This window comes from Corvus hawaiiensis, chromosome 8, assembly GCF_020740725.1.
Source record: "Corvus hawaiiensis isolate bCorHaw1 chromosome 8, bCorHaw1.pri.cur, whole genome shotgun sequence".
NCBI lineage: Eukaryota > Metazoa > Chordata > Aves > Passeriformes > Corvidae > Corvus > Corvus hawaiiensis.
In genome coordinates this window covers 10,182,704-10,209,120 of record NC_063220.1, presented here as the reverse complement: position 1 = coordinate 10,209,120, position 26,417 = coordinate 10,182,704, and the positions used below count along the sequence as shown (strand labels likewise).

General features: G+C 37.3%; 1 protein-coding gene across 1 annotated transcript in view; it reads left to right on the top strand.

Annotated features, from left to right (window-relative positions):
- Window positions 1–1,657: 1,657 nt before the first annotated feature.
- Window positions 1,658–26,417, top strand: part of RBM20 (RNA binding motif protein 20) — an 80,322-nt gene continuing 55,562 nt past the window's right edge. Inside the window, exon 1 of the mRNA XM_048311764.1 lies at window positions 1,658–1,872. Coding sequence (XP_048167721.1) covers window positions 1,859–1,872 — 14 coding nt within the window. The 5' untranslated portion in view covers window positions 1,658–1,858. The remainder of the gene's footprint in view (window positions 1,873–26,417) is intronic.

Genomic DNA, 26,417 nt, shown 5'->3' with positions numbered 1-26,417 from the left:
TTTGCAGAAATCATACAACAGGCTATCAAACTGTATTGTTTATTTTTTCTGATTGATAATAGATAAGATCAAACTGGTAACCATCCAGAAGACTTGTCCTATTTTGAGAAGGTTAGTGGGAAGTGATGTGGAGCTGCCATGTGGATGGGACAAGCAAAATGGAAAATCACTTAAGTTTATCCACTGGTAAACAATAACATGCTATGGCGCATCAGACAATTTTACTGTAATTAAATGTTTTCTATTTAGATAGATTTAACAAAATGTCTCATGTTTGTTCATATTGTGGCTTGTTGTTACTTGCTTTATCAGTGTATTTCTTCCCTGCAAGTCAGCTGCAGAAATGTCCCATTTTTGTGCTTGTTCTCTAGATATGTTGAGCACAGAAGTTGAAATCATTAGCTCAAGAAGCTGTTACTTTATGAGTAAATTTTAAATTGTTTCCCATTCTCGGGTATATATGTAGTACAGAAGGAGAACACATGTTTTTAGTTGTATCCCATCAAGAAGATTGCGTGTCACTGAAAAAACCCTCTTCCAAAAGCAGGAGTTAATTTTTCTGTCAAAAGAAATTCCTGTGGCGTTAGAATCTCAGATTGGAGATGAGCAAGTCAAATTCTTTATCACTTCTAAACTAAACATATATAGTATTTAGCGTAGAATTTATTTTAATTTATATAATGAAAGCTATTTAGGCATGTCTGAATCTCTGTAGTGGTATTTTGAATTGTTTTTTTGGAGTACATACAGGAAAAACCTTGAAATATTTTTTTACATTAAATGACTTTTTCTTTAGCTTAGGCTTGGAAATAACTCATTAATTTACTTTAGTTCAAATTTGTGAATACAAATCATTTAAATAAGAGGAAGTGCACATTCAAGAACAAATGTGATTGAATAATGTTAATTTCATCTGGTTTAGTAGGTGGTTTTGTTCTGTTCTATATGCTAATACTTTGTCAAATGTGATTAGTTAAATACTACTGTATAATACCTGGGCTTTCAACTACTATTTACACATGATTTCTCCCCTTGATTTAATGAAATTTTTGTTCTCTCTGCAACTATTCAATGCCTTAGAATTCCATTATACCTGAAGATTTTGAAAGGCAAATATTAATTATTTTCTAAAGCTTTCTGATCTTGAATTTAAAACACATTATGAAATTTATGTTCTTTTATAGTCTTGGAAAAAAACCTGTCAGTACTCAGTTTATAGAATAGATGATTTTAGAATAGATGATTTTAAAATAAAAGCAAAGATTTTCCTTAAAAAAGGAAGAAAAAAGTTTCTTATACAAGAGAGTCTTCCACTGGAAATGTTTTTGTTCTGTTGGTTTGCAAGGAAATCTGCATGTCTCAGCTAAAAAGCATCCCACCACCTTTTTATTAATCAAACTGCATATCTCAGAATCCAGTTTGTTTAATTTTATTATTAAATTATGAAAATCTGAAGTGGAGGAAGTGTGGATCCAAAATCTGCCTATTCGAAATAGAGAAAATTAATTGATTTGTAATTGGGAACACCTAGTGGAACCTGGCAGATAATCTTGTTCAACGCATTTACTTGGACCTTAGTTTACAAACTCTAGTTTACATTAACTTACAGATTGTCCTGACCTTAAGTTCTGTTTCAAGTACCCTGTTCCCTTTCAAAAGATAAATTTTCCATAGGCCAGTGCTTATCTGCCTGGCTTCCTGGTTGACTGGGATTTAAGCTATACTGGCTTGGACGACACAAGCAGTTGAATCGTGTGAACTCACATGAGCACTCAGCAAGAACATGGGGAATTACTGAGTTTTTATCAGAGGAAAGCAGACAAAATTTTATAAGAGGAGAAACGCAAAAGCAAAGATAATGAATCAGAAAAGGTAGTGTGTTCATTTGACTTGATGATATTGGTTTGTTAAAATTGCTTAGAATAACTTTTGGTAGTTAATGTTATTTTTTCCTTGATAGATAAAAAGGAGGAGAAAACAGTGTATTTCACTGCTGTGTGTGGCTATCCAATCTTTTGTTAAGTGTTTGTGCCTCCAATGTGTCATATTACTGTGTTGAGTAAAAAAGGCAGAGGGATGCCTGTGTGTTTTGGTTTTAATTTTTATTGGAACAGGTTGGTGGTGGTTTTGTGAAGACATCTATTGAAAGCATAATGTACAAGAGAAAGGACTTCATGGTAGGATTTAGTTTTCTTAATTGCTCCTATTGCTCTTGAAAAGCATGTTTTTTCTGAAACATCATTCAGAGTTGTTACGGAATGATTCCACAGCACATATGAAGTGCTTAATGTGATTTGCAACACGACTGAGGATGAGATAACTGTGGAAATGTTCTCTGCTGCTTTCAGATGCAGACAGTCTATTTTTGACCTGGAGCCCAGTATCAAGCCCTGGGTTTTTGTTAGGTCAAGGGGGTGGGCACTGAAGGCCTTATCTCTTTTTTCCTTTGTTGACAACATACCCTTATCCTTCCTGGGTCCTGGGGGACTGCTTGATAATGCTGGCATTTAAAAGACCTAGATAGGAGAAGTCACAAACTTTTCTCTATTTTTAAGGATGCTCACTAAAGTCACTAGCAAGGCTCAGTGAGCTACAGGGCTGTGGGAGAACACTGCTAGTGAGACCAGGAAGCCATAGGAAACCGTGCTTCCTTAAACAAAGATCTATTAAAAGCATGAATTAGTGTTACATAAGTGTAAACAATTTGGAAGTATAAAAAATTTTATAAACATATTTATCTATTTATTGGTTTTGTTCAGTAGGTGTACTTTCAAAGTGTATTTTTGTGGTGCATTTGGGATATTTTTTAATTAAACAATTAATTCCTCTGTTTTTAAGAAGGGCCACTGCAATTACATAGTGGTTTATTTAAGGAGAAGTTATTTATGTGCATTGTTTAAAAAGATTTTTTGTTAGATAAGCAGTAAAAACTTAATATAGGCCTTTATAAAGATAAGGCATTAAAGGAAGCTTTAGAAGGAACACATCAAATTCTGTACAAACTGTTAGAATGCAAAAAAATTGCTTTGTCTGTGCTGTAGTGTGTTAGTGGGCAGGTTCACTCACATTGTGTTAAATGATGGGTTTTGTTTAACCATTTAGTGTTTTGGCTTGATACTGCCTCCTGCCCCAAATTCTTGGATCCTGCAGTGTTGAAAGAGCAAAGCAGTTTAACTGCAGTTGCTACTGTTTGTGGGTTAATAATAAGGAATAACATAACTGAGAAACTGTATGTTTTAATTGGCTTTATTTATGTTTGTATTTAAAAAATAGAATACAATAATATAAATAAACTGTAGCTGTGAAAATTTATGAAATCTGCAGCTATAAATAATGCACAAGAAGAAAATCCTATAAGAGGTTGTGCATTTATCACTATGGATAAAGATAGGTGGTTTTGGTAAAGTGGTAGTTTTTCCTGTTTTCAGTCTCTTACATACTATAGCAACTTCCTCTACTGCAAGGGAAGGGGCAAAGAGAAGAAACAATTTATTCAATATAGGCATTTAACTGGCAAATGGTTCCCTACCTAAAGACACATTTGCAAAATTTAAGCAGAACTTTGAAGAAGGAAGTGAAAATTCATGAACTTGTGTTAACAGCAAAATGGAATGTTCTTTGTGTGTGTTCAGACTGTATAAAATGTAATTATTAATAACCACTAAGTTGCCTCTGTCTCTTCAACTTAATTATACCATGGAAAATACATTACAGGAATATTTTCCTCATGGTAAATACAGAATACTCTTTTCAGGGCTTATGGACGTTATTTTATGCCAATTGTTTACATGCCTACCAAGATGAGAAATGGTTGTGTAATTGGCAATAATGGTAAATTACACCCAAAAAAGAAAATTAAGGTGGCAAATAATATGTATTTGAACTTGTGTTAGTGAAGCCTTGCAGAAACTACTATTTAACACCTACATCTATGTAATTTTATTAGGCAACGGATGAAAACCTCGGAAAACTGAAATTCTTTCAAAATGAATTCTTAATCAGAGAAAACATGGTTATCATAGAGGCAGTTTACACAGTCCAGTAGCTCACGTATAAGGTCTTCTCTGAACATCTTCAATGTGTTAACTGCTTTGTGTCTAAATATTGTTTATCTGCAATATTAATCTGATGGACCTGGATAAACTGGTTTAAAATTGTTAGAATGAGTTTTATGAAATCTGACTCAGAGTATTTTTGTACCAAATTAAAAAAAATACTGTAAGCTGGTATTGTTTAAAAACTAATTAGAGGAGCTGAATAGATATTTCCTTGATATCATACTTCTTGCTTATATCACTATAGATAGCTTCTCAGTATCAGGTGAAAAACAGAAGTTAAGTTGAAACTTAGTAAATCGTAGCCTAATTATGCCCGTTTTTCCTGAAGCAACAAAGATCTTCATATCCTTCAGGTGAAATTTGTTGGTGTATCTTATTAATTACTATTACAATAAATGGTTTCTGTTGCAGTCATCCCCACAAGTGATACTCCTATATTAACTACAAACAGTCCTAGTTATTACCTAAAAAATCTGAATCAGACAATGTGGTCACTCTTTGTCCTGGGAGTTTGTAATTCTGACCACACAGATTTGTGAAATGCTCTTATAAAAAATTATAAATTTAGCAGCATAGGCTGCTCTGAAACACTCCCTAATCCTATGGATTGTAAATGTAGATTAATCCCCAGTGACTCCTAGGACTGGATGAGTAGATACAAAAGTGTTTACCTGTTAAATAGTGTGCTGCGTGCTTTTTCAGTGGATTGTATGTGGTTCCTATATAGAGATCTGTGAAGTTGCCGAATGGAAGCGTCAATGCTTTTTAGTGTCATTCACCCATTTTAAAACCATCAAAAAGGAAAAAAAGCTTAGAAGGAAAAAGAAAAAGGCACGAAAAATGAACTGTGCTAAAGAATGAGCTTCTTTGGTCCCAGCCAGGTCCTCTTCACCTCTGCAGTTGGAAAGTTGGGATTATTTCTTTAAACCACCTATCTTCAAGGATTTAAACAGCCAAAAATATTCTGCTTGAGTAGTAAAAATGGCTTAACATCTGTGACACACTGATGTTTTCTATGTTAAAATTTGTCATGGTGACTTTTTAAATTTTCCAAACCCTATCTTTCAGGCTCTTCATGTATCAGACAGGTAATACAAGTCAGCAGAGTGTCAGAACCATGCTGAATGTAACAGATTCCTTCTGGTGGTATTTTGCTGACCTTCACCAGGAGTTTGCTTTCTAAAGCAATGACCCATGGGTTTTTATTTTAGCTGGAGTGAAAGCTAGAGAGGTTACTTTTTTATCAGATCTTACTGCTGGTCTTCAATATGGTTTGAGTAAAGTGTTTCCCAGTAAATGGAGTGGCAAGGGAAACTCATAACCTTGTCACTGTTGCAGCATTGCGTGTCTGAAAACTGGAGTTGCTAAACTACAGCAAAACTTTTCAGTACTGGCACTGACCTGCTGTGTACAGCACTGGGAGCAAACCTGTGAAGGAGTTTAAGCTGCAAATTAATAACAACTCATTTGCACAATATATCAAATACCACATTGACAGGACGTGAGATTTATTTATCTTTTACGAGTACTCCAAAGCCGTTGTTAAAGTACACCTAATACAATCAGAATGGAATTGTATTCCTTAGAAATAATTAGTTCTGGAAGAGTTCTTTATGTGTACCTTTTTACTCAGTGCATTTGTATTATAGGCATATAACTAAGCAAATCATGCTTGTTTAGAACTCCTATAAATTGCCAAATTATCCAATAAGTTATACCAATAAATATATCCTGTCTTATTACCCTCAAAGAGCAGGAGGCAACATGAACTGTTCTGTTTCAGGAACATGAAAATACATTTTTTATTCCTTTTAGTATCTTCATCATATCTCTCAGTGAGATTTTACCAAAAATTAATATTTTAGAGACTCCTGTTCAGCTCTCTCAGAATTTTAATTTTATGCAAAATTTCCAAAGTCAGTTGGCTTGAGGTTTTCTCTGTGTTATTCATTAGTCCCCCTGGAGCTTGAAAATTTCTGTTTTAGAATTAGCAGTTCTTTTTCTGAATCTTTGCTTCAGGATACCTCCCAGGGAATCCTCCGCGTGCTCTCTGGTATCTAAGCAAAATAGGTGTTAATACCCAGTATTAAGATATGTTAAAGAACCATCAGGATTAATAAATGCTGTATTTCTGAATAAAATGGCTAAAGAAAGAATGGGAATGTTGGCTTTGTTGCACAGGAAAATTATCTCATTGCGTTCAGTTAGTGATTTCCAACTCTCCTTTCTGACTAGCTGACATGAGACAATTTAAAGCCCAAGCCCAATTAATTCTCATCAATAGATTTTCAGTCCTAAAGATGTTATTCATGAAAATTCATTCACTTGTATTTTTGGGCTTGAGAGAAAAACAAAACAAAAATCACCTTAAAATAAGCCAACTGTCAAACCTGTGTGGATGTTGGTAACCTTGACCACTCTCATCGAGAAGTGCCCCCTAAAGACCCAATGGAATTAGTGATTTTCTTTCCTTCATAACACAGCTGGGACAGAGAAACCCCATTTTCTTTAGCGGGAGTGCTTGGACGCCCCCCAGTCAACTGAGAACAAAGAGTTGTCTGTCAGGGTCTGGGGAGCCCCAACATCTGCTTTTTAAACAGGATGTGGGGAAGGCTAAAATCCTTTCCATTTGTGACGCTAACATGGCTTTGAGAACACCTGGAATTACTGGATCCAGCATTTGAATCTTATCTCTGGAGCTGATTTCTGGTAGACTAAATCCGTTTAGGGGCTAAGTTTCTGTGTTGTGTGGAAGATTGGGCAGATTTTCCACTGGAGATTCTTGACTCCTAAAATCTGAACCCAGCCCTCCCTTGGAAAAATGTAAAATAATTTCAACAAATAACTTCAGGGAGACTGTTCATTCTGTTTCTAGCTTTTATTAAAAAATCCCCCAAACCCCAAAACAACCTCTAAAACAAAATAATAAACAAACAAGCAAAATCTTTTAGTAGTTTTTACTGCATTTCATTGTCCACTCAGAATTTTGTAAGCAAGCACATCAAATTTATGCCTTTGCTTTTGTTGATTGCTTTCTGTTTTAGTTGATTTAATTTGTGTGAATGTTCAGTGAAGCAGAGAATATTAAACACATAAACAGGTTGTTTAAGGAAGTTGCTTCTATGCTCAAAAGAGTGCTAAAAAATACCTGTGCATTTTCAGTAGAGCATAAAAGTGTTTCCCCTGATCATTGTGTGGTGAAATGGCCCAAGCAGTCAGCTTTTAGCAGAATGTATTTCAACAGTTTCTAAGATAAATGGCTAGCTAATAAAAGGAAGAAATACTTTGGTAGACAATTTGTGTTTCTATACTTCTTCATATTAATTAATCAGTCTGTTTTCAACTAAATATGCTGTTGGAGAATTCTGTCAAAATTTTACATAAATAATGCTGTTTACTTTTATTACATTTGGGATTGGTTTTTGCCTATCCTGTCAAAAAGATTTGTTGGGTATGTATTATTTTGTTTGTTTCATTTGCAATGAGGAAACTGTAATGGGCTGCCATGCCCTGACTCTAAGACTGCTAGATTTAAGGAACAGCAGTTACAAAACTTGTCTGGGAAACTTACAAAGCTCTACTTTCTATTTCAAAGATTTTTTTTTTTAATTCAGTGGCCTAATTGCCTGCATATTAAGTAGTGTAGAATTTCTTAATATAAAAATAATCTGTTTCAGAATACATATTGTAATATATTTTACAAAACAGTTGTGATAAAAAAATGGGGTTACAGTCATCTTTATTTCTGGTAATTTAAAGTTGGCAAGAAAGCTCTCAAAGTAAACCGTTAACAACCATAATTGTAATTATATGTTTTTGAAACTAGTAAATAAGTATGTTAATGACTGCTTCTTGTATTCATTCCTCATCATTTATGATAGCACATAATCTTAAAAGTATATCAACTTGTGTTTGATGTTTTTAATATTGGAAAACCCCTGCAATTAAGGGGGTGATGCAGAACTTATTGAAGGGTAATTGAGTGTGTTTATTCTTGTTTTGTTTTTATGGTAAATCCCAAAATTTAAGGATGCTCATGGATATTTCAGTCAGCTGAGTTTCTGCTGGTTTTCTTGAGTATGAGTCTCAGTGATGTGCTCAGAATATTAAAGTCTATTTGTATTCAGCTTTGGTTACTAAAAATGAATGTTCAATTTCATCTGTTGTATAATTCTCATCTTAAAAAAAAAAATCTTTAAAACCCCACAAATTACAAAAGAGTTAATGTCTCAGATGGGTTTGTTACATCCTTAGCAGAGAATACTGAAACTATAGCAAAATACTGAAACTATAGCACTGGGCATATCTACTTCATAAGTTCAAACAAAGATAATGATAAGATTATTTGAAGGATTAGTTTTAAATCTAAAAAAATAGGGAATATTTTAAATGTAAAAAGTTGGGTGCTGGAAGGAAAATCCTGATGACTGCATTGGTGTTAATCTGGCTGGTTCTGGCTGGCTCTTTCTTCTGGCAGTCTTAATGCCATGTAATCCTTCATAATCTAAAACCAGCTATGCACTTCCTTTTATTGTGAAATAAAATATCACCTAGAGGTAAAAAGAAAAGAAAGAGTAACAGTTACAAACAAAAACCTCAATGTAAATAACAGATGTTTTTCTAATTACTTGGGAGAAAGTATCATAGTTGCTATAAATTTTACAATAATTTTCCATTACTATGCTGCTGGCAATCTATTCAACATTTAAGAAATTTGTTTTTCTGTATTTCTGTTCTGAGAGGTTTGAGCTGCACCTACAGCTAGAAGCTGCTGTGCTGTTGGCTTGCTGGAATAAAGTACAATGAATATAACCCTAGATGTTGTCTGTTAAAGTAGGAAAATCTTATTAAAAACATGTCATTCTTTATGAATGCTCTAAAAGTAATTTTTTAATGTTAGAAACATGTTTTTAAAAAATAGTAATACCTGACTTGATGTTTTGTTATCTTTTTCAGTCAAATATTTTTAAGCATATTTTTAGTAAATTTTAAGTAAATTTCTGCATATTTCTAAAAGGGACAGTATAAGAAAAGTATAGCAAATATGAAAGACCATTGAATGGTGGTAAGGGAAAAAATTAATCTCTTGAACAAGTTATTTCATCAATATGTGAGAGTAGTTAAAATGTTTGATAATTTCTGTTTCTCTGAAGTTCATATATGCATGTTAGTACTGGCAATGAAGAAATTTTCTTGAAATCCTCAAGAAAATGAGCTCAGAAAGTTCTGTGCTGTCCAGAGTATACAGGGAATAAATGCAAAAGCATTTTGATGTTATAATTAAATGTCAGTGTACTACAAAGATTGAATAATATAAGCTTTTCATGTCAGAAAATTCTTTGACGCGTTTGGCATTAGATTTTTGTGGGAGATATCTATAGTAGATCATTACGTAAGTATTTTTAATTACCACTAGTCCATGTAATAATACAGAAGTCAACTAATAACTATGTTTAACTATTACAGTCAGGTTAACATTGCATTTTAAAGTTTTAAAGGATATAAATTTGTTTTCCTTTGCATGTGTTTAAATATCTTGAAAGTAGTTTAGTTTTCTTTCAGTTGCGTAACTGTACTTTTCCTTTATGGAGCCATTTTTATTCTTCTAGTTTAAGGGAAAGTGTTTGCTGAACAAAAAATATCGTAGTGTGTTACCCGCATGCTTGAAAATGGATGGGAAATAAAGAGCAGTCGTGTATATTATGAAATCCCTGTCTAGACACACATAAATATATTGTACAGTGTCTTCTTTCTTTTTTTTTTTTTTTTTTTGTTGTTTAGGAGGCTTGAAACTAACTGGATTTTTTTAAAAAATAAAGTTTATATTAGATTCCTTTCAATTTTTATATCCAAACCAATTATCAGTGCTTTCGTTTCAAGTACTTTTACGGAACATGCAAAATAAAAATACCTGAGAATTATTTGGTAACTTCTATAAGTGCTGTAAAAAGCAGTGACTGGAATATAGGGCAGATGAAATTACAGACAGCTCAGTAATCTACCATGATACTGCAATAACTAATTAAAAATGTAATAACTAAGTGAAAGCATGAGGATGTTATGTTTCCCACGATACTGAGGACAGGAGCAGTCTGTCGATGCTAGAACAAGAGTGGGCAGTTGCAGTAAACCTGCTGAGTTACCCACCTGGCCTTAGGCGTGTGGGCGGCTCACCCGTAGCTCCATGGTGGCACTGGTCGCGCGGCCGCCGGCGGGACCCACGGGTGTCCCACGGCCGCCTTGGAGCCAGAGCTGTCGTCCTCGGTACCACCACGGGACCGAGAGCTCCCTGTGCCGTTCCCCTGCGCTCATCTGACAGCAGCGGGTGCCTCCACCTCAAAGACTTTGTTAAGGATTAGAGGGCTTTAGCGAGGGTTCTGTGGTTTCGTTGCTCCGAGCGTTGGAAAACGCAGTTGCAGCTTACACGGGTAGAGGTTACAATCCGGTTTGAAAAATGAGCTACAAGAGGTCCCCATAGCAGCGTGGATTAAATAATGTGAGTTGAAGCACCAAACAGAACAAAATTAACGGTGGAGAGAACAAAGGAGAGGAGTAACACTGACAAGTAAACTGGGCACACAGACTACTTCTGGAAGTACTTGGGTTGCCTTGAGACAAGAGTAAACAATTTAAGAGTTATTTGCCAATATATATTTGGCTAGTGGTAAGGCTCTGCAATATCTTGCATACTTTTAAATTTACATATTAATTAAAAATAGAACATCTCATTCCCATGTGAATGAAGTGGGATATTCCCTGAGTGCAGTTTAAAAGATCAGAATTATAATTTAAGCCATAGAAAACACAGGTGCAGAGAACAGAAATAAAATTGCACATGTTTTAGCCATTCCTTATCATGAACTGTTTAATTATCCTTCTTTGCTTGTAATTGAATATAGCCAAACCAGGCTTGTGTTTATGAACAGCAATGCGTGATATTTCTTACAAGATTCCTTTATGAAATTGCCATATTAACTGACACTCTTGACCAAAAGTCATTTTATTACCTTTAAGCCTGTCAGGATCAGTAGGTGATTCTTTTTTCACAGCTTGATATCAGATGAGACTAGTGTGGCACATGGAAATAGTATTTGTGCTAAGATGTAAAAGATTAAGTTTTATAGCAGAGAGTTAAGAAAGCTTGCAGCTTTTTCTTTTTAAATGAGCATGAAGAGCATTGATGTGCATCATCAATGGTAATAGTCATCTCTAAGGAAAAAGCACCTGCCAGGAAACTTCATGGGGCAGGGAAAGACTGTCTGTATTCATGCCATGGTTTTTAGTGTAAAGCCCATTTGGAAGTAAATGAGGTTGGATGTTTTTATTGACTTCTGCACAGCAAACTGATATGTCTGATTTGTATTCCCAGTGAATAAACATCTCTATCACCAAGCCCGCCTATTGTTCTCAGCGAAGGGAGAGTGCATTACTTTAACCTGGAAGGAGGCAATGTTACCTTTGTGTGGGAAATATGTGGGTTTACTTTATCCGGTTCTGGCTGTGTTGCTGTTGCTTGGTGCATCAGTAGGATGCTGGTGGTCAGGAAGGCTGTATTTTCCAGTAGTCCGAAGACCGCTGGATTTCAACTTTCTTGACAACTGGGATTATGTGTGGCTTTCAGTGGCCTTCTCAAGCTGCTAAAATGGCCACATTCTGCTGTGATTTGCCCATCTTGGCCAATTGCAATTGGGAGTTTTCCATAACTTTCATGTGGAAAGTGTTGGACAGAAAGAAAATATGAAAGAGGGGTGAAACCCCCATAGAAACTGGTGGACCTCTGAAGACAGTATCAGAATTGGAGTCAACTCATTTATTAGTAATTAAGAATGACACTTCAGAAATAACCATCCCCCGAAACAGACTTGCCATCACAAACAAGAAAAGAAAATACCACTTTTCTTGAAGTTCACTATGTGGAAGCAAAATATAGGCTTTTATACACATTTTTCAGTTTGGGGAGGAGCTAGGTTTTTTCAGGCTAGTGTTAGGCTGGAGAGAGGTAAGAGGTCACCAAGCTGTTGGAAGAATTACTGTGGCATTGCTGCAGTTAGTGGGTTTGTCATGTTGGGGCACTGGAATGACATTGTGGCTGGTTGATCTCTTCCAGAAACCTCTGAACTCCAAGAATAAGTTTAGAGGTGATTATAGTATGCTGTATCATTTACATAACTTATCTATCAGTAACACTTCCCTTATTGTCAAGTGTGTCTGTTTATATATATGCCTGCTGAAAGGATTGGGTTCAAAGGATAAACTCTGACAGCCATGTGGACTCTATTTGACCTTGTCAAAAGGTAAGTACCTCCTCTTTGGTTGTACTGCTTTTCATAAAAGAAAAACCAAATGCCCGCATTAGCCAGTTCTTCTTCCTTTACACAGGCTATGTAGGACCTGTAAGAAAAAGGAGCAAGTGTGATTATAGGCCTTAAGCTTTTGATGACAATCTATTTTAGTGTTTGTTTATAAGCATTTTATGTTGTTAAAGATTTGACTCACATTTAGGATAAAGGGCTGAAATAACAAGGATTTGGGTCGCTGTCGATAGTCAGCAATGTCTGTAAGTGTGGCTTTTCACCAGTTTTCATGCCATATTAATCACAAGGTTTGAGAGCAGTGGTGGGACCTGTCTCCTCGCTATCAGTCCCCAGCCTGTGTGCTGGATGTGTCAGCACAATGCTGCTGGCAGATGGAAGAGTTGCAGTAAATATGCATAGTTATGGTTTAACTGAAAAAGCTGTGGGAAAGGAAATACATTAATCCACTGTGGCTGTTTTTGCTTTTAAATAAGCCTCTGTAATAAATTGTGAGTTTTTCCTGGACTTACCCTTTAAATTTCTAGATTCCTTTCTTGATTGGAAGAGGAAGTAGAATAAAAATTGAACTGAAGCATTAAAAACCTCTTAAAAACCAGAAGCAACTGAAAGTTAATTAGGTCGTGCATGTGGAAAGAAGTCCTCTTCCATGTGGCCTTTTTCTTGAACATGCTTCAGGAAATCTTGGTGTAGGCAGATCATAAAGTATGCACTATGTGTACAAGTGCATTGTTTGTTTAGGTGGTGTTGTAAAAGTGATGTTTAGGAAGTGCTTTAAAGCCAGAAAAGATCACATCCCTGAATCTGGGAAGAGGTAAACTTGATGAACAATTGAGTACAAACTTGATATTTGAAAGTATACTAAATGTTTGATCTTTTAACTCTTTTAACTTTCTTCCTACATAATCAGGAATTTCACTGAAGGAGTGAATCTGATTCTCTGTCTTTGCTGTTTGCAGTTTTAGGAACATTTAGCATATAATTCCTTTGGCCAAAAAGGAGAGGACATTAAAAATTTTAAAAAACTTTTTTTTTTTAATTCAAAAGTATTAATATAGTTTTGAAAATACTTTTGTGTCTCAGACACCTAATTTTTGTTTTGATTCTTATGTCACCATTTTGTTATTTTTTCAGTCACTACAATTTTTATATTCTAAAAGGACCTGATATGCTAAGAAGGATTTTCATGTGCCATAAAAATTTGGAGGAAAATATCTTTTCCTCTCCCATTTCTCCACCTCCACTTGTTGTAAATCACTTTTGAGGTGCATGAAAGCTTTATTCCTTACTTTTACATTGACCCCTGCCCAGTGTGGCAGCAGTGCAGGATACCACGGTGGTTGTTCCAGTGCAGGGTCTCCAGTGTCTCCATAGGGTTCTGAGGGAGGGGTTTAGGCTCCTGCTCTCTGCAGATGCCACAGCTGCCGTTATGGCATGTGGCAGCTAGTTTGCGTGTTTGATGTTGATGTGGGTGTTGCTGCAAGGGCTAGTGACGAGTAGCTGTGCACTGAGGACATGGGTAGCAGGAGCCTAAACTTTCTCTACAAAAGTGCTGTTAAAATTGAATAAAATGCCTGCTCAGAACGGGGTAGGAGCGGCAGAGGTGGGCACTGATCCAAGCCTAATGTATCTGCAAGCCGTGCCAGTTGCATTTGGTCCTTGTTGGGATGGATGAAGCTGTGGGCAGAGCTCTGTGTTGTTACATCTCAACCCATTTCTTGTGCTCAAGCCAGTTTATTTTAAGCTATCTTGAAATATCTCTATGCTGCACCATAGTGGGTAATGTATGCAAAGTCGTGCATCTCAGTGCTATCAGTTGCAAATTACTCTCCTGTCAAATGGAAACCTTGCAAGGAAAAAAGATAAATAGATGTAAATTGTGTAAGACTCAAGCTAAACAGTTGCTGACTTTTAAATATTGGTCTCTTGCTTTCCAGAAATTTTTGTGGAAGCTGGAAATATTCTAGGAAAAGGTGGCCATCTAGGGATACTGCTGAATTAAGCCATGGCTTATGTGTGTTCTGTTGTGTCAGTAATCTCATATCCTCCTAAGAGCTTGTCAATCTTCTTACAAGGGTTTGATGTGAACAAAGTCAGGGCAGAAGCTGATGTAAAATATGTATTACACAGCCAAGTCATGCACAGTGAAATGGGTAAACCCACGTGCATATGTCCTGTGGGCACTTCCTCACTGGTTAAATGTTATTTTTGTCAGGTCTCTCGTGGTACTTATATAGATGATCCATTTTGTTCACCTACTTGTGACTTTTCAACACTGAAAGCACATTGAAAAAATGCAAATATTACTAAAACAAGCCAAAACTCAGGAAAACTGTATCAGAGCTGACTTAAAAAAAAATTTACCTAAGTACTTTGTGAGCAGAATAGCTTCAAGTTCAACTCTCAAAGCAGTTTTTGTCCTTAGAAAAAAATCCTTTCCAGAGAAAAATTGTGTGTTGGCCAGCGCTAGCTCTGATGCAGATGGGGCACCTAATTCCCTTCTGAAGGAGACATTGTAGCCATGTAAAAAGGAGAAGATGCAGATGTTTTCCTTGTTCAGGTCCTCTCCTCAGTTAATGCCATACTATGCACCATGTGTGCACCATGCCATGTGGATCCTGCAATTCTCAGAAAGGCTTTCTTTAAACATACACTGCAGCATTCCAGAGCTGTGGCGACACGGATGCCCATCGCAACCTTTCTCCTTCATGCATCTTTTCTAGTGCTTGACCTATGCCAGATACATAAGTATCTTAGGAATGAAGTTTTACAGGCTAATTTCCCTTGCTGCTTGTTTTCTCATGTAAGACTTCTTTCCTTTCCTGCATGAGTTGCATTTATTTGTTGTTAGATAAAAGGTACAATTTCTTGTTCACAACCACAGGATTGCAATCTGAAGTTTCATTAATGTTTGCACAACTTTCTGCCACCATTGCGTTTTGAGATACAGAATGTGAATCTCTTCTACCCCACAAGCTGACGGATTACTTTTCTTCTTAAGTGTTCAGTTGTTCTGTGACTTGTCAAAGTGAGATACCCCAGATGTTTCCATCCTACCAGAGTAGGGAAGAAGTTTTCTTGTCCTCAAGAAAACAGACTCAAGAACAGCCTAATGTTTTGTTGGGGCAGTAAACTGTGATTCCAGCCTCTTGTCTGAGGGCCTTGTAAGCAGTGTCCCCAGTGGAAATATCCACTGGCTCATGTGGAGACTGAGAGGAAGGATTATACCATGTTATTGAGTCTATTTCAGCATCAAGAAAACAAACTCATCAGCTGGGGGAACAAATTCCTCAGTCTGTTGTATTTTGGAAACAACCTTCTACTTAATTATTTAAAAACTTTTTTAAAGTACCTTTTATTGCATCAGAGGATGAGAACAAAGCAGTCTTATACCAGCTGTCTTTCTGATAAATGTCCTTACACAGACTACCAGAGGCCATGACATTCCTGTTACCCCATCTTGATAATCTGAAAATCATCTGTGCTGGAGCATCTGCTCCAGGGCAGTAACATAGGAATATCAGATAAATTCTGCATTTCGTTCCCTGGTGGATACATTCTCCAGCAAGTTATACAATAAGATTGTGTGAGAAAAAGGCATTACACCAAATCCTAATTCCTAGGGATTTCTTCCCTAGGAATCAGAAAATTAGAAATATATAAATGACAGTGCATAAAGGTATTGATGACTAGAAGAAATGGGACTGACTCTTGACATAATTATGTTATCTAAGAAAGAAATCTTACACTAATCTTCAGAAAGGCCACTGCTTAATCCCTGTACATTATATCAGAGCCCTAGGTCTGCTGCACTTCAGCTGGAGAACTTGATTCTGCCAGGTTTGTAGCAGCTTCTTGGGCTGTCCTGAAATTTGGGGCCTCATTGCGTGATGGGATAAACTTTCTAAATCTGGGGATAATCTGCTGTTTTGTTTCCAAAAATACATCATCCCTCTACCATAGTTTTTCTTTCAAGTTTTACTGGTTTTTTTTAATATGAACATGTGGGAGTAGCACTATTTTTCTGATCCTACCCCAAAAGCAGCAAGAGCTGTGCATGTTTACCTGCATAGCACTGAACCTCCTTTATCTTTAGCTGAGCAAAACTGAAAGCTTGAAAATTAGTTTGGGGGGACAAGAGATGCAGGGATCTGATGTGCAGGAGATACAGATTACCCTACACATGCAAAGGTCACACTGCCGAAAGGGCTTTTAATCTCTCAGACATCATGAAAATCTGAGAAGATGTTGTACATTAGCCCGTTGAACATAATCTTTAAACAGCCAATTTCAGTTTCCTAATGTTGGTTATCTTGGTGTATTTTAGCATGTTCATCAGAGGGCTATGAGGCTTTTAGCATTCCTCTGAAGAACTGATTATTGCTGACAAATGTGACAGAAGGTTTGTTCATCAGTAAGTGAATATTCATCGTAATGAATGACATTAAGTATGCTGATTAAATAGTAGTGGCAATCAGTAAGTTCTAATAAAATTAGCACCAAGCACCCTGTTTTTTCCCTTGATGAATCAGATCTCTGAAAACCTGTTAGAACTCAATCTCTTTCTAAAGAGTTTCCCTGATTGTTTATGAAGACGTACCTCAAGGCATCAGTGACATCTTGTCCTTGTTCACCTCCCCTCTGCTCTGTTAGTTGTCAGAAGCTCTCCAGAGCGCCAAGCATTGCTCTTCAGGGGATTGTTCAAGTGTGCTGGAATGCAAAGTGACCTTTGCTATTAACTAATGCTATGGAGATCAGTGGAAATGCAGTAGAATATCCCAGTGGTAAATCTGGCATCCTTAATTTCAATTGCCTGTATCTTTCTAAATCTTTTGTGCAACCAGGCAAGTTTGAGCTCCATGTGGTTCAGCAGTGTAAGCTAATTCAAGAATTATGAGCAAGTGTTACTTTCCAAAGTCATCTGCGGTTCAAGCTGCATTGTCAGGAACATGGATTTTGAAGACATTTAACAGCATCAATAAGCAATTGAATGAAACAGCCTGAAATTTAATTCACTTCCAAGATTTTTTTAACAAATTCGACATCTCACACAAGAGCTTCATAGCACAAAAGTATGTGACAGTGATGCATAATGAAATGTAATGTTGTTGCACAATCCAAAGTGTTTGCCAAGGAACAGAGAACTATAATCTTCACAGAAGAGAGAGATAATAAGTTGTTAATCTACTTATTGTTCCAGCTACTAATATGAGCAAACATCAGATTATTTTGAGAAGTACTGTGTATGTGAATATTTGTAATAAATAATTTCTCCCACATTACGTTCCAGGGCAAGATTATTATGATGTGCTGACTTTGGCACAGAATGTGAAATCATTTAGAAGATAAAGCCAGTGCAGAGTGTGTCAGCTTGCTTTTTAAAGCAGTGTCCCTCTATGAAAAAACACAGCAAGTATTGTGTGATCTTAACTAATGGGCTGCTTTGCAAGCATTTAAGATATTAAATTTCTGACTGGTCATTTTTTAACTCTCAAATGAACCAAGCAGGGGCTTCCTGCTTGAGAGAGGCACTGGCTCTGAATCTGTTGCTGTGTTGCACCTGAGATCTTTGAGTTGCTTTGGCCCTTTGGCTCAGGAGGCTGAGCTGGAGCAGCTCTTTACAGAGAAGCAGGAGTTCCTGGTGGTTTCAGCAGCATGTGCCTGAATTCCCAGGGCATCCAGCCTGGGATGGAGCCAGGAGTGGAGCCAGTGCTTCAAGTTCCTGCCTCTACAAATGCAAAACCCAGTCATACACTGCCCAGCACCTCACTAAGATCCAGCAGACCAGCCCCAAAAGCCCTGTCCAGAGACAGCTCTCCCAGGGCTTGCCAGGTTGGTGGTTGATGGTGGAGAAGCAGAAGCCCAGCCTTGCAGACTGTAGTTGTCTGGCAGCAAACCTCAGGAGACCTTCCAGGGTTGTCTTGCCCTGTACTTTTGCAAAGAGTATTTTGATTGCAAATGAATTAAGGACTCAGAGTCAGAGACAACATTTTAAAAACCAGAATTTATTATTTTTGGAAATAAATATAAATCTTTCTCTTGGCTTCATCAAAGTTTGGAATAACATCAGGATAGTTGTTTTTAATTGCTTTGAGTATACTAAGGAATGACATTGAGGAGATCATAGTAGTTATTTACATGGTAGATAATAATTCATTGGGTAAAATTATTAGTGTTAGTATTCATCTAGGCATGACAAGTGATACAGACTAAGCTTGGGTTCTCATGGAAATTACTTGCAAGAAGACTTGTGTTCACCCAAATAAAAAATGAGAATTAATCTAGAATAATTTATATGGTGAACTGGAGTTGGTGGGGAATGGAGTGATCATTCTGTTTTGAAAGTCAGATTTCGTATTTGTTTTCTGTGCTTAGAAAATGGATTCCAGGTAACACTGTGCACCTGGTTTAGATGCAAGATGATCTATGCATTATTTTTCATTAATTGATTATAACAAGGAAAAAAAATCTGTTTTTTCTGGGAATCTGTTTTGACTTCAAAAGCTCTATTCTATTCATTAGGCTTATAAAAAGAGTACCAAACTTGGTTTTGTTTAGTGTGGTAATTAGTCATAGAGTAATGTTACATTGTTCCCAATCTAGGCAATCCAAATTATAACCGTCACGTGACTTTATTTGTTGACTGTCAGTTTATCTGTTGACTGTAGAGGAAACCAGGGGTGATAACAAATCAAAGCTTATCTTATTTGTATTGCAGTAGGCAAATACAATAATGCAGTATTCCCAGGGAGAACTTCCTTGATTTGAAAAACCATGCAATTCATTCTTCCATCCTTTGTATTATTACAGGGCTGAACTGTAGAGCAGCTTTTCTGGGCTGAGCTGCAGTCACTGTTTAATAGAGCAGAAAAGAGCCACCACAGAGCAATTGAGTCCCGATCCTGTAAATCACTACCTTTGATCAAATTCTTGTATTTGCTCAAACCTGATCAATTAAAATCTTGTTGCCCTTTGCAACTTCCTTCAGCCTCCTACCCTAAGCCATCAGCAAGGGAGAGGTGGGCCAGGAGACTCTTTTAGGAACTTCTTCATGAATTTGTCATAGGGACATAGAGTGATGATGGCAGACGACAGGAAACTAATACGAACATAATAGGTAATAAAGGCAGTAGAGGAGATAACTGACAATACTGTGTGAAGTAAATGGCTTTGCATTTCATATCTGAATATTTCACAGGGACTTATAATTACCTGCAAGGTTAATTTGAGATGAAATAATACTGAAATTTATAAAATGTGAAGTGGTGGATATACAGTAACATATGCAGTTCTTAGTTCTCATACGCAGGTCTGCGTTCTCAAGTTCTTTCCACTATCTTCTGCAGATGGGCTTATTTTGCTTTCCAGATAATTTGCCTGATGTTTCTGGGAGGTTTCCTGATGAATTTTGGCCCTACATGTCCAATTGGGACTTCACTTTTGATGATCTGAGCAGCATGAAAAGCCTGTAAGTCTGAGGGCAGCAAGTCCCCTGTATGTTTCCATAGGCACAAAGATGGAAAGACACACTTGAGGGATACCACAAAGGTCACTGCTGCAGTGTCCATTCAAGAGCTTTATGGCTGATAGAGAAGGGTTAAATGTATTTGTCTGTTGGAGAGTAACACACAGTTGTCACTGATCATAAATTATCTAAACTGCAGGTGGTCTTTGGTAACAACAAATGCAGACTTTATGACCTATGTTCAAGCTAGTAAACACTTCTGTGCATCTCTGTGCTAGCTGGGCTAAAAATAGCCCCTAACCCCAGTGAAATCTACTTTAAGGATTTCTGTGATTGAATAACATTTGTGTTTTACTATCTGCACTGCAAGAGAGAATGAGTAAGAGGCTGTGATCAAAATAAGTAAAATCCTTTTGGAAAATAAGAAAAATTTTGGAGAGGAGTGATTACAGCAGCCATGTGTGAAGGCCGATGGCCAACACTATAAAGATGTGTTTAGATTTGTGTCTTAAAATTATGGCAGTGCTAGAAGCAAGGAAGCAATATCCCTGCAACGTCTGTAAAACCTCAATCAGCAAGACTGCCATTTGCTTGGAATTGTTTCTCCATGTTTAGATTAATTTTATGCTGCAGGCTAGTTATTTTTATGTGATCATGATTCCAATTAACTATTAGAAATCTTAGGACTTCTGCATATAGTTATGAATTGTAGCTGCAAGACAAAGAAATGCAACAAATCTTAGAATAGACAAGCAGTCCTCCTTTCCTGGCACATTTCTAGAATTTGCAGTTATTTAACCTGTGCATTGTTTCAAACAGTAGCTAAGCTTAAGTGAGCAATGAACCTCTCTGCTGTAGAGCACTATTGATTTAACTTGTGGAAGGCTTACTGAAGTTTTGTGTGTACACCTCCTGCTAGTTAAGCATGTGTGCTAATGTGATATAATTAAGAAAATGCCAGTGTTGTGGTCCTGCTTTAGGTGGGTTTGCTCAATTTCTGTCTTCCCTCTCTTTCCTCACCTGTAAAAAGTACATTGCACTCAATAGCTGACAATCCAAAACAGCAAAACATAATTAAGCAGAAGTACTAAAGCACATTGGAGTTCTTGCATAAAGAAAAGACTTTGCATATTGAAATACCAAAGGCTAATTATGGGGAGGCAAGACCAGCAGTAGAAATCTTTAATTTGGTAAATCCAGATTGAGGTGTTTTCTCAAGCTCTTAGAGTGTTGCAAGGTAGTGGGGAGCTGAACAGCAAGAATTAATTCTGTATACATTTGCATAGTACATACCAAAACCTCTACATTTTGATCTGGTTGCCAGACAGTAAGATATGATGAAGTATTTTGCCTGGAATCTGTTTTATGTCGCTGGAAAGTACCATCCCCATGCAGGAAAGGATGTTAGTGGAAGGGGTGGGATTCACTTGCATCTTTCTTCAGCAACATGTCGAGGCTGTTGCTGGTGGGAATGGGGAGGAAGAAGGAAAGTCACTAAAGATCAGCATGAAGTGCCAAGTGTATTTCCAAAGAGGTCTCTTGGTTTTGGTTTGTTGTTGTTTTGGGGTTTGGGGGGTTTTTTACATTATTATGAATTAAGATTTATCAAATTGTTTGGCCTGACAGGTAAGTTTCCTTATTCTGAAAACTGTGTAGCTGCTAAATTGACATTGTATTCATTCCAGTGCCAGCAGAAGTGAGTCCATGCTGTCCCTTTTAATTAATGGCATAGGATGCCAGTAGTTTTGGACAAGTGTGGTCCAATATCCTGTGGATGTCAGTAATCTATGCCTACCTTCATCCAGGGAGCTAAGTCATTATTTTATAAAAGCAGAAGAAGCAATAAAAGTTTGTGTAGAATTAATTTAAGTCAGATATGATTCACAATGCCTTTTTCTGGAAGCATGTATCCACTTCTGCTCCGAGAAGTATCTGTAAGACAGGTTGTGATAATAAAATTTTTCCTGTTTTTATCTTTGATGGGTCTGGCTGTAGGTGTTGAACTACTCACAAATGGGTTTAAAGTAATCCAAAGGGAAGAAGGGAGGTAGTGTTTCTATTGTATGGTTGGCTACAGACAATTTTTTATAAGGGTTACTCCCACTGAATTGTAGCACTCAGAGTAATTTCTCTTTCTATAACTACTCTGAATGGGGAAATGGAGAGAGAGAAAAAGGTTCCTTACATACATTCTTGGGTTTATGCTTTTTCGGTGTACTGAGTTAGGTTCTATGCTATGCTCCACGTCTTGTTAACAATCACCCACTGCCCTTCATGTGGGAATGTGCAGCCCAGTTCTGCCAGGTCTGTCTTGACTCCTGGGAAGCAAAAAGCAATTTGCACATGCACACGTAAATGTTACAAACTGCAAATTGCACAGGGGCAAATGAATCCCTTTTTGCATCTGTTTCTGTGAAAGGTTTGATGTTCACGTTTATTTATATCCTGCAGTCATTGCCAAATACATGATGTAATTTCCTAACTTGTGGCCTCATGACTACTTGCTGATGTTATTCCATTTCAGAAATAGCATGAATGAAATACAAACTTTGTACACCTAAAAGGAATCTTGTCTCGTCTGCTTCTCCCACCTGTCGTGTCTCTGTACCTATAGAAGATGCTGCTGCTGTTGTTGGCTTCAGAAATCATGTGGTGAACTGCTGCTCCAAGGACAGCCCATAAGAAATACAGAATACCTGTTCTCTTTGGTGCGTAAATATATATATATCGTAGGTTCAAGGTTCAAATACATCCGAAGACACTGGTGCATATGGTTTTATCCATTTACATGTGTATTTAAGTTGATGCAATAGCCTCCCATTTCTTCAGTTGGAGGGATTACGCAATTTTAAATCCGCTGCTCTTGCAAAAACAATAATTTTATGGTTTATGGCTGTGTGGCGTGTGCACAGTAGGCTAAGCTGATTGGTAACACCAAGGTTTCCCGTGAAGCTGGTGGGATTGACAGCCACAGCTTGATGATGAAGACAGATGGAAATATGCTGTGTCTGCAGGCCGTCATGCCCAGCAGTTCTTAAGGCTGCAGCTATGTGAACACCAGTCACACAGTGAAGCCAAGGCCCCAAACCTGGAGGGGTTGAACTGGTGGGACATGGAGGAATGAAAACAACTTTCCCTAAATGCCTTTTATTTTTAATCTTCTTGGCTTGCTGCTTTGGAGAGCTAATGCAAGTTGCTGATATTAAGACAAGCCATGATTAGTGCAGCAATCCCATGGAGGTGAGGAGTTAATCTAGATATATTTCTCATGCTTTCCCCAGTGAAGATCTAGGCGACATCTACTTCACTTGCGTTGTTGATGCATTTGCTGTGTATGTGTCAGGTAAAACTGCTGTCACTTGACATTGCTTGTGTGGAATGACTGTTCTCTCCCTCCATGAGCTGGGCCAGGGCAGGCAATGGTCAGGATTAGTCAGTAGTTGGATTTGGTGGTGTCTCATGTTTGTCTCTTCTGAGGTACTGGATCTAAATGCTATTTTTAATCAATATGAAGAAATTTTCCCTTACTTCTCTGTATCTTTTATGACAGATAACCAGAACTGACACATTTTTTTCAACCAAATATAGAAAAATTGTTTCATGCCCATCACTCATCTGCAAGAGCATTTAGAAAAATACATCGTTCTCATTTTCCTTTACGTTTCACATATTTTTGTTTTTATTTTTTCCTTTTCACCAGTTTCAAACCCAAGTATTTCCTATGTCAGTAGGAAATATGTGTTTTGTTTCTTTATATTTACATCTCTTTTTTTTTTAATCATACAGGTGTAGTTACAGTAAGTATGAGAGAGTGTGATACAATTATTACCTTTACACAATAATATCCATGTTTTGATAGCTGGCTTTAGTCTCTCCATCATAATTTAATTTTAGGTTTGCAGTTTGTACTTACTTAGCTTTTCACTCTTACCTGCACAAGATGTCTTTAGATGTAGTTAAGAAAAACAGTCCTGGTTTTCATCTTAGTTCTGAGCTATAACCAGAAGATAATTGTCAGGAGAAAGGAAGAAAAGTATGCAGCACCTTATGAGCTGTTTCCTTATAAACAAATAAAATTTATCTTAATAGTAGAGCCCAAGCACAACTCTGGGCTATGTTCCAGGGAGCTGCAGAGCCTGTACCTCACAAACTGGAAGGCAAAGGATGTCTGACATTACAAGAAGCAGATATAAAGGCATTGAATTAACATTTAATTTACTGCATTGGGTGCTATTGCTAAGTCAAATGTACAAACTGAGCTCAGTTTGCAGTGAATAGATTGATCCCCTAATACACAATATGTGAGAGAGAAATTGCTCACATAGCTCTGATGTGCTGTGGGAGACCAGCAGGAGGGAACTGATATTCTCAGTGATTTTAAGAAATGTGTATTGCTGAACCCTCAGGGAACTATTTGTGTGATGAGGGTCATAAAACTCATGGGATACTTCAGTGGCTGAACCAGTGCCAGGTCAGGCTACTGTGACTGAATGGCAGCTTTGAACACTCAGTGCAACTCTTGCAAGGGAGCTCACCAGCCCCAGTGGAAGGAGGTTTACATGGGCCTAGCCAGAGCTCTGTCATGGTGCTTTCTGGTCCCTGCCTTGCTATATGGTGCCTGTTCACTTCTCATACTTTCAAATGCCCTGGTAGTGCATGTATGTAGTTGCAATGCAGTTTGCTGGGGGTGTACTCTGTGACTTCCCTCTCTGCTTATGTGCTCAGCCAGACTCTTAGAAAGGATGAGCCCCAAAAAAGAAATGAAGCTGGATGTTATGGTATTAAAGAATTGAAGAGTAACTCATATCCATCGAGTTTTGACTGCATAAGGATTAATTTGATAATCAAGGTCTGGAAAAGAATCCATTAAATATAACCAGAGACCAATGGGAACTAGTCTGTTGTATGGCAGTATGTGGGAGGAGAGGGAAAGCAGATACGAAATACTTAAAAATGGGCCATTCAATATGCCAGAGTTCTGATGCAGCTAATAATAACTCACATAGCATTGCTAAAAACAGATAATAATCTTTTAATGCAAAAACCACAGCACACAATACCAGCTGAACCCATTTCATACGTCATGAACAGGGATGCAGATGAATTGATCAAGGGAGTGAGATTTGGTGGTTGCCTAGGGACCAGTGAGCCTGACCTACTTCCCAACGAAGAGGCATATACTGGTTTGGATGGCTAACATGCTGATGTGGCATTTCAGAAATGCTGAATTTCATCACTCTGGGGAAAAATCTTCTGAGCAAACTTGATTGAGAAGAAAAAATTGGAAGTGACTAAATTAAACTGTAAAGAAACCTTGCAGAATATCTACTGCACTCTTCCCACTCAATAACTGAAAAATCAACAGGGACATTCTCTCTGGGAAGTTAAAAACAAAATCCATGGCTGATAGAAGAATTTAGGTGTTTCAGGAGAATGACACTAGAAAGGACTGAGACCAGATAAAGACTGTAAAGGAGATAGAATTGATGCAAAAAAAAGCAGAACTGTTCAATAAATTTTCTTGCTTTCCAATAAATACTTAATTTCTCTTTGGAAAAGAGCAGGATAACCTTGTTGTATTGAATCAGAAGGATACAGTACACTGAAGTCAATATTTTGTGAGAATATGGTAATGTTTTTCCTAGTAGAATTGCATTAAAAATCAACCCATCTGGTCACCTGCACCAAAGAATCTGCAGAGCTGGATCCAGAAGTTCCCAGACATTTTTGCCCTGAGAATTTAATTAAAAAAATCATGGAATATGGGAATAAATTTAAACTGGGGAAGAAGGGATAAGCATTGAAAAATGATGACTGGAGTGGTCTGTGTAGTTCTAGCATGGTTAGTCTGATACAAGTAAGGGACAATATTACAGGAATTTTTGAGGTGAATACAATTGATAAAGACTAAAGAGGGTAGAAGTGTGGTTATTTCAGTCAGTGTAATCTTCTGTTAAAAGGAGTTAGCTGACTTTTTTGCCACACCCCCCCCCCCCCCCCCAACTTTTCAGTTTTGTTTGATAAAGGTTTGTGTACAGATAATGAGATTTCATGTTTGCCATGTATTTTGCTTCATATCTCCCAGTCTTTTTATTTTTAGGGAAGGAATGCATTATCTGTGCAGCAACTTCCTACTGTATTAAAAGCCCCAAACTTAGAAATGCCTGAGAACCACTGGCAGTAGTGAATTTCCTTCAAATAGGGATCTTTTCATAGAGCCTCGGAAAGAGTCTTATTCAGCAATTCCACCAACAGCTTGGAGTAAACCTAGATGCTGTTCACTAGAAGCATAAAAATCGCTGCAGTTTTGAATAACAATAAGATTGTAACCTCAGTTTGTGCAGGAAGTTGGGCCCTTGTAAACACAACAGGTTTTAAAGCCAAATCCAAAGTAGTAAGTTCAGGAAAGGATATTTAAATTGAGATAAAATTCCATTGCAATGGTAAGGGAAATTAGATCAAAAGTGATGTTTTGCAGAAAGCCTTGCTTCCACGCAAATACATATTACTGAGTTAACAAGGTGAAGCCTTCCAGGCTGTGGCACACAGGGGTAATGTGGGGTGAGCCAGTGGCATGTCCAG